This window comes from Leptodactylus fuscus, chromosome 3, assembly GCF_031893055.1.
Source record: "Leptodactylus fuscus isolate aLepFus1 chromosome 3, aLepFus1.hap2, whole genome shotgun sequence".
Classification (NCBI taxonomy): domain Eukaryota; kingdom Metazoa; phylum Chordata; class Amphibia; order Anura; family Leptodactylidae; genus Leptodactylus; species Leptodactylus fuscus.
Window position 1 is genome coordinate 20,549,321 of NC_134267.1, and position 8,894 is coordinate 20,558,214.

The 8,894-nt window shown below is 45.6% G+C and overlaps 1 protein-coding gene across 1 annotated transcript; it reads right to left on the minus strand.

Moving 5' to 3' along the window:
* Positions 1-619: 619 nt before the first annotated feature.
* SRP9 (signal recognition particle 9) lies at positions 620-6,731 on the minus strand. The gene is made up of 3 exons (XM_075266503.1): positions 6,572-6,731; positions 1,628-1,696; positions 620-1,302 (listed from the first exon to the last, which is right to left on the minus strand). Exons 1-3 carry the CDS (start codon positions 6,641-6,643, stop codon positions 1,183-1,185), a joined length of 261 nt encoding a protein of 86 aa, XP_075122604.1. The 5' UTR covers positions 6,644-6,731; the 3' UTR covers positions 620-1,182.
* Between the last annotated feature and the right edge of the window lie 2,163 nt (positions 6,732-8,894).

The following is an 8,894-nucleotide window of genomic DNA, read 5'->3' on the forward strand; positions in this document are numbered from 1 at the left end:
GTACTGGATTACATTGTACTTTGAGTTAGTGGTGCAGTACCTCTTCCCACTGGTAGGAGTCACTGTTGCAGCATTAGCTTATGCTATGTATGGCACAGCCTGGCATTGTGTAGTAGTGGCGCCATATTAATACACAGACATGTGACACACTATAATTACACACTACCTAAGTATGCGGGGATTAGGAGAAATTTCACTGATCTCACAAGGGGTTTTGTTTTTTTAATAAGAGATATGCAATATGCGATACCAATCTACACCAGTAGGAGTGCTGTTGTGCAGTCCTGGAGATGGGGCCTCCAAAATATTGCTCAACAGTATACAGAATGCTCACCTGTCTCCCGCAGAGCACACAAGCCTTCCACTAGGGGGCACTTCCAGTAATGTATTTATATTACTCCTAATGACATCCCTATAGCGTATAGACTGTGAGCACCCCCTTGTGACAACTGCCGGTACCACTGTTTATGTGGCAGGGGAGGTTGGTGACAACAAAGTCAAATAATTCAGCTCAGTTCCTCAACAGAGCATGCCCACTACACAGGCTGGGAGGGGCTAACAACCCCTTTAAAATAAACCACAAGCCCCTCCCCCTTCAATAGATAAAAAATAATCAACTACTTAATAATCACGTTTATTGAAAATGATAAAAAGATTCCAAACTTTCCAGACAACACCAGCTGGAATAAATCTCACTCAAAGAGGGTCCGGGCCTTGTACCCCCATAACTGCACCCAGTGGAAAGGATGAATGCGAGAAATGAGGGGCCGTCACCGTATATGGGTTCTGGCATATAGGCGACAGAAAAAAATATATATATTTTACATGAACTTAGTGGAGTTCCTGCATTTAGAAAATGATCCCAGAAACAAACTTTGTAAAGGGAAGAAAAAAAAAAAAAAAAATTTGAAAAAACATTTTCAAAAACTTGCGCGCGGTCTAATATTTACTCATCTCTGGAGAATTTCCATATTCTGATCCATTTCCAAAAATAAATAGAAGCTTTCACCTGAAAGCCTAAAACTAGGAGAAATTTATTATTTTATAAATAAGTTTTTAACTCATTGGTTCCCCGTTTATGGCGAGTCACGTTCTTCTCTCTGGTGGACCGCAGGAAAAGAAAAATTAAAAAAAAAAAATCCCGATGAGCGATTGGTTTCTTTCCGTCTGGGTCGGAGATGCTTAGTCCGCCTCCACGGCAGCGCTGCGGGATTCCTTGGCCACCATTAGTCGCATCAGCTGACTGTGGAATTTCTCGATCTTCTTTACGTCCTGAGCTTGATCCGTGCTGTAGAGTAAACACTGGAAGAGACCGGAAACAGTCACATGACTCATCTATAGGGTACAGGGGTAATGTATACATGCGGGACGTCAGATATGTCATGTAGTGTGTGTATACATTGCCTAAAGTCAACGTTACAGGGCATGGACACCAGTTACACAGAAGATCTTATGCGCCCAGACCCCGATACCCAACAGTCCCCATTATAGTCACTGGGGTCCCTTGTTATCCATCATTACATGGACCCTTGTATTGTTTAACCCTTTCTAGTCCTGTGACGATTGCAAGAACAGATCAAATGACACAGATGTGAACGCGACCTAACCCACAGCAATGCCCACTTACTTTAACATCATCTGTGACCTTCATACGTAAACGTCCATCACTGTGTCTGTACTTCAGCACTACCCGGACCTGTGAGGAAAGAGAATACGGCGGGATTAGTCTGACAGTAGGAGAGAGATGCGCAACAACCTCTGACACTAGGTCTATAAGGTTAGCATGTAGTCACACGGTCACCAGGCTACATAGTACAACACAGCCCCTGCTAGACCCACCCAGTGAGGTAACCAGGTCACCCCGAAATCTAGTCTTGCTGCAGTGAAAAGCAGTGCACCGAATTCAAAGCAGGGTCTTCTGGTGTGCGCCCCCATGCTGGAGAGGTCAGGGTCATTCATTTTGGCACAAATATATCCGCAGCAGAAACATATGAGTGTTTGTCACAGCATGTCAATTATACCTAAGAAAACCGCCGGTATAAGGGCGGGTTCACATCTGCGCCCCAGTCTCCGCTTTCAGGTTTCCGTCTTCTGCCGACAGGAAACCTGGCAAACAGTGTCTGCCCGTGAGCGTTTTGTGGTCTCCGCGGCGAAAGTTTTTTTGGTTTTTTTGTAACCAGACACAAAGTCCTGCATGTCTGACTTTGTGTCTGGTTAAAAAAAAACAAAAACTGTTTAGCCACGGAGACCACAAAACGCTCACAGGGCGGACACTTCGCAAGCCCATTTGCAAACTGGACTGCCAGTTTCCGACTCCTGTCCAGCAGAAGACAGAAACCTGAAAGCGGAGACCGGGCGCAGGTGTGAACCCGCTCTTAGAAGTATAACAGGGGCAGAAAGTCCATAACGGAAAACTCTACAGGGAAAAAACATGATGCGTTTCCGCTGTGATCTTTTCTGCATTTTCCAGCTGAGGTTCACTACTTGGGGCCTTGGCCCAAAACAGTTTATAGACTAAGGGTCCATTCACACGATGGAATTCAACGCTGATTTTGAAATTATGAGAGGATGCTGGGGGGGGGGGGAGATATATAGACACCATAATACATATCTCAGGAGGAATTTAAGGCAGAAGTCCACCACAAATTCCTCTTCACATCACATCATGTGAACCTGCCCTAGAGAATCCACAGAAGTATACATATCAGCAGCAGCAGCTCAAGTCTCTTTGGCCTTGTCAGTTTGTTACAATGTGTCAGTCTGGAGTCCAGGCCTCCTAGCTCACTGGATACAGCTATAACAACCCCCCATTGTATTGCAGTATTAGGACTCCATGTTACAGACTAATCTGATGCTGCAGGGATTGGGCCGGAGGATCAGACTGCAGGGAGTTGGTTTGTAGTCTAGAACCATGGTGACAGATAGATCTGCATAGAAGCTGTGCACATTAAACATCAAGCTCATTTCCAGGGGTCGTCACAGAGAGCGGAGGGCCCCTGAGCAGCCATACAGGTTGTATATACTCTGTATACACTTTGGTTACCACTACTGACTGCTTTCATTCCCAGATATGGACTCTGTGGCCCTCGACCTACACAGTGCACAACTATGATCACAACCAACACAGCAGCAGGGTTTGTAACAGTGTGTCAGTCTTCTCTTGGACAATCAGGACATGACCATGACAGGTTCTCAGCCTCTGCGTGCAGACAAGGGATGTTTTTATTCAGCCGCAATACCTGACACAACCCACGGACAGACGTGGCACTGTTTGGTATGAAGAGAGGAGCCACGTTATCTTGTATCACCCCTTTAACCCCTTAAGGACCAGGCCATTTTTTGGTTTCGCATTTTCGTTTTTCCCTCCTCACATTTCAAGAGCCATAACTTTTTCATTTTTCAGTTCACAGAGTCACATGATGGCTTATTGTTTGCGGAACAAATTGTTCTTTGTAATGGCACCATTCAATATGCTGTGCAATGTACTGGGAAGCTGGAAAAAAATTCAGAATGAGGCGCAATTGGAGAAAAAATGCATTTGCGCCATTTTCTTATGGGTTTAATTTTTACAGCATTCACTGTTTGGTACAAATGACATGTTACCTGTGTTCTACGTGTCAGTACGAACGCGGTGATACCAAATTTATATAGTATTTGAAATGTTTTGATACTTTAAAAAAAAAATGATAAACTTTGCAAAATAGAAAAAAAAAAAATTGTGTCATCATGTTCTAACACCTGTAACTTTTTCATATTTCCATGTATGGAGCTGGTTGTGATGTCTTTTTATGCGGGACAAGATGACGTTTCTATTGATACCATTTGGGGAAAGATCTGATGGTTTGATCACTTTTTATTCAATTTTTTATAGGAGGCAAAGTGTTGAAAAAAAAACACTTTTTGGCTGTTTTTATTTTTTTTGCCGCTACGCCGTTCGCAGTACGGGATAAATGTTTTAATATTCTAATAGTTCGGGCATTTTGGAGCACAGGGATACCTAATATGTTTATGTTTAATGTTCTTTAATTACTTTTATAGCTGATCTAGGGAAAGGGGGGTGATTTGAACTTTTATATTTTTTTATTTTTTTAATACTTTTAAAAACTTTTTTTTTTCTTGTTATACATTTATGATCAGACCCCTTAGGTACCTTGAAACCTAGGGGGTCTGATCGCTCATACTATTCACTGCAATACTACAGTATTGCAGTGAATAGCAGAATCGCAGCACTTCTATTAGAGGCTGCCTCTGGCATCGTCTAATAGATCTAGTGCAGAGACAAGCCTGGAAGCCTTCAATAGGCTTCCGGCTGTCATAGCAACCGATCACCGCCCTCATGTGACGTTTAGGAGGGCGGCGATCAGGGAAACATGGCGGCGCCCGTGCCGCCGGCACGGTTTACACACTGCGGTCACGTTTGACCGCAGTGTGTAAAGGGTTAACAGCAGCGATCGGCTCGGGCACCGACCGCTGCTGTTATTGGCAGGTCCTGGCTGTATTATACAGCCGGCATCTGCCGTGTATGGAGCGAGCTCAGCGTGTGAGCTCGCTCCATACATCCCCATGCGACCCATGACGTACAGTTACGTCAAGAGTCGCTAAGGGGTTATAGGGATTGTCCAGGAGTCTTTGTACACGTCCTCCAGGGGGATTTTAGGTGCGGTCAACCTTTTCCTTGTTCATAGGTAGGTTCCTATACTACGGGGGGTTTACAATGGTCACTGCTCATGGTAATAGAGGCAGAAAGACCCAAGGGCCACAAGAAACCCTAAACCCCCCTTTAAAGGGGCTCTATCAAAAAAAATAGCCCGGGCGCATGCGCAGCAGCCGTAGTAGAAGCCGCGTGCTACTGCGCATGCGCCCGGGCTATTTTTTTTTTGTCAGTGTCTGCGAGCAAGCGTCGGAGGAGGACGGGACCCGAAGACGTCAGAGGAAGAAGAGGCGGGGAAGAAGAAGACGGCGCACCCTGAATGACCGCCCAGCGTGCACCTTCAGTAAGTAGATCACATTCTTTTTTAAGTTATTATTTTAGAACGGCGGGGTAGTTTAATTTAACTTTTACAGTGCCTGAATAGCCTTTTTAAAGGCTATGCACGCATATGTGGGGCTCTATCAGCATGATTTTGCTGATAGAGCCCCTTTAAAGGGATTCTACCACTAAAGCAACATTTTTTTTTCTAATTACCACGTCGGAATAGCCTTAAGAAAGGCTATTCGTCTCTTACCTTTAGATGTGGTCTCCACGGCGCCGTTCCTTAGAAATACCAGTTTTAACCAGTATGGAAATGAGTTCTCCGCAGCAACGAGGGCGGGCCCCAGCGCTCAAATGGCGATGGGGCCCGAGAGCTCTTTCCAGCAACGCCTCCATCTTCAGCTGCAACCCCGCCTCTTCTGTCTTCCGTCTCTGTCCAATTTCCGACACCTGCGCAGTACGCTCCTGTATTGAACTACAAAAGCAAGAGCGGCCTCCCAAAAATGGCCGCCGGCGGATACAGGAGCGTACTGTGCAGGCGTCGGAAGTTGGACCGAGACAGAAAACAGAAGAGGCGGGGTTGCAGCTGAAGATGGCGGCGTCACTGGAACGAGCTCTCGGGCAGCAGTGCGGACGACCCCATCGCCCTCATTGCTGCGGAGAAATCATTTGCATACCAGTTAAAACCAGTAATTCTAAGGAACGGCACTGCGGAGACCACATCTAAAGGTAGGAGACGAATAGCCTTTCTTAAAGGGGTATTCCCATGTAAATGATCATATCTATATTTGTAGATAATTAAAAGTTAAACATTTTTGCAAATAAAAGTAATTAAAAACTCTGCAAAGTTTTACAGATTTTCTCGAACTTTCTTAGTGGTGACAGTCCGTTGGTTGGATACGACCACCAATGCAGAAACTTTCTATGGTCTGGGACTTATCAGGAACCCAGCCATGATTTTCTTATTGCAGCCGGGTTATCAGGCAGGGACACGACATGTATCAGAAGATATCCCGGCCACAATGAAGAAATCATGGCGGATTTCATGGTCATATCCACTGGCAACCGATCAAGACAACAGACTGTCACCACAAGATATTTAGAGAAAATCCTTAAAACTCTGCAAAATGTTTAATTACTTAGATTTGCAAAAATGTTCAACTTTTAATTATCTATAAATGTAAAAATAATTATGTAGATGGGAGACCCCTTTAAGGCTATTCCGACATGGTAATTAGTGGGAGAATCCCTTTAAGCCGTCCTGGTGCTCATTCAGCAATTGCCCTGCAGAGCGGCGCTGTTGTGAGACATATCCATGACATGATAGAGGTAGGAGTGCCCCTTTAAGACAAAACAGCCTCCATAACAACAGACCCGCCTGTCACACTGCAGTTCCTAAGATCAGCAAGGGGGGGCCATGACTGACCTGGGGTCTTAGGGCCACAACACAGCTGTAGCTAGGAGGGCCCTCTCACACAGGGGCCCCAGATTATGGGACATCTATGAGAAGATCTCTCCAACTCTCTGCCAGACAGCAGTGACCACCATAGCCGGAGCTATAACCTAGTCCCAGCGCCCTCCATCCTCCCCCGGCCTCACCTTCATGGGGTCGGCCTGGTAGAGCTTCTCTGCGGCCCTCGTGAACTCCTCCCAGGTGCGGTAGTAAGGCATGCTCAGGACGCGCTCGGTCTCTGGGGCTAACAAGCAATGAAGCCGGGAGAACACATCAGCATTCCCAGTCACAAGGTCCGGACATTTGATTGGCTGCTACCCTGACCTCCAGCCAATCACAGACGAGCCCTTCCGGGGCGCTGACATCTCTATGGTATCCCATGTATTGCCTGTCTCTAATCAGTAACTCTATGGTGAGGAGAAGTCCGCCCTCTAGTGGCAGATAGGGGCAGCGCACAGATACAATAACAGGCAATAAGAATTCATAGAGCCAAGGGGTTTCCTGAGGAGCCTCCAAACTGCGCCATATTCTCCTCTACAAGCACAGCATGGCTACAATTTACGGATTCCGTGTTTTCACGTGACCGAATCATACGTAGACTAATTTAAATTGTCCTAGAACGTTACGGTGCCCTAAGTTTGGTTCATTTCAGTGGGTGGGAGTGGGGGGGGGCGTCCATGTCGTGCAGCTGAAATACCATTTGGATATGGCCAAAGACATGGACGTCGGAGTATTTGCAAGTGGCCCCTGCTTCTTAGCCCTTCCAGGAGCCAATTTTAATTTTATCGTAGTTTACTCCCCGCACCTCTTTTATGTGGTCACTGCCGGAGCCATAGGAGGGCTTGGTTTTTGTCGCACAAAATGTATTTCTCAATGGCAAAATTTATCATTCCGTATGATGTACCGGGAAGCGGAAAAATAGAGGAAAACCGCCATTATGTGTACCATATGGCGGTATTGTCTATGTGTACTGTAGGACAATTTACAAAGTGGAGCGGATTTATTAAAACCAGTCTTAGTAATTGGCTGTGCTGAAGTGAGTAGTGCCAGACTTATTGAGAGGCTCATGTCCCAAAAACTGATGCACAAAGACAAATCCCATCCGGTTACTATATCTATAAGGTGCACATGCTTCTGCTCGTATATGTCAGAGCCCTATAAGCTATAGCTGTGAACCTCCCATGACTCTGGGACGCTTTGCCTCTGTCCACCTATTTGTGACTATCCTGGGCAATGAAGCTCTAACCTCAAAAAGGCAATTAAAAGCAAGGCACACGAGACTATGGCTTCATTCCAGCAATCAGTGACAATCTCAACACCATGCAGCAGCCTCCTGGAAGGAAGACCTGAAGGTTGGGAGTCATAGTAGCTGAAGTCATGGTAGCAAGGATCTCTACCAAATCTTCTTAGGCTAAGGCTTAGGGCAGATCCTAGTGGAAGGCCTTCCTGAGCCTGATGTTTGTTGGAGTGCCCATGATGGTAGGTGACGGGAGACAGGGTTACAAATGTAATACTGTACTGATGAAGAACAGGGGTCAGATGCTGGTGGTACAGTAGTTAAAGAGTGTGTGTCACCAGAACCAGCATATCACTCCAGCACTGCAGATAGATAGGTTATGATGATAGGTCACCTGAATCAAACAATGTTTTCTCCTTGTGAATTACTTACTCTGATGTTGAGATGTTGCTGTTTTTGTGACTATGCATAATCCATCTGCAGGGCTGGGATGATATACTGGGTTCTGATGACAGACTCTCTTTAAAGAGTATCCACTGGGGTTGGAGATGGGCGTTAAGATAGTACGTCATGGGTGGTAGCCTGTGTCCCCTTGTTGAGATAGTCTTCCTCTTTAATAGTGTGTTGTATCTTCTAAATCCTCCAGAATGTCTGCAATGTCCTGGCTGAGGGTTACAGATCCAAAAAGGGTTGCCCTGTCTGACCAGAGGATTGTAGCTATGAGGTCCATATAATCTTACCATCACAGACTTCTTTAACACACAATTAAGATTGGCGCTATTAACCCTATCGCTGGCAGAAGGTACACTTCACTTATGATGAGGCACACCCCTCCTCACAAATGGGGCGCACCCTCCGCCAGACCATGGGCCAGGAGGGAAGTCTATGCTAGCTTTGCCATAGTTGGTGTAGATTACTAGCATAATTATTGTAAGATTTCAGCAAGCCCTCACCCCTACCCCTTTTTGGGAAAGTGTCAAAGGCAGTGCAAAAAAAAAAAAAAAAAAATTTGTACAAAATTTTAATTTAATATTTGATTAGTAATATCTTACACAAAAAAGAGCGGGGATTACTCCCATCTCCTGATTGCCGATCAACACAAAGCCTAGTAGCTCTAGCTCAGTGTTCTCACTTCGCTCCTCCACCTTGGACTTAGTAATGGGTCATACCATCAACTCAACCCTCAGCTCAAATGGTTTGGCCCACTAAAGGCATAGTTAGTTTCTTAACAC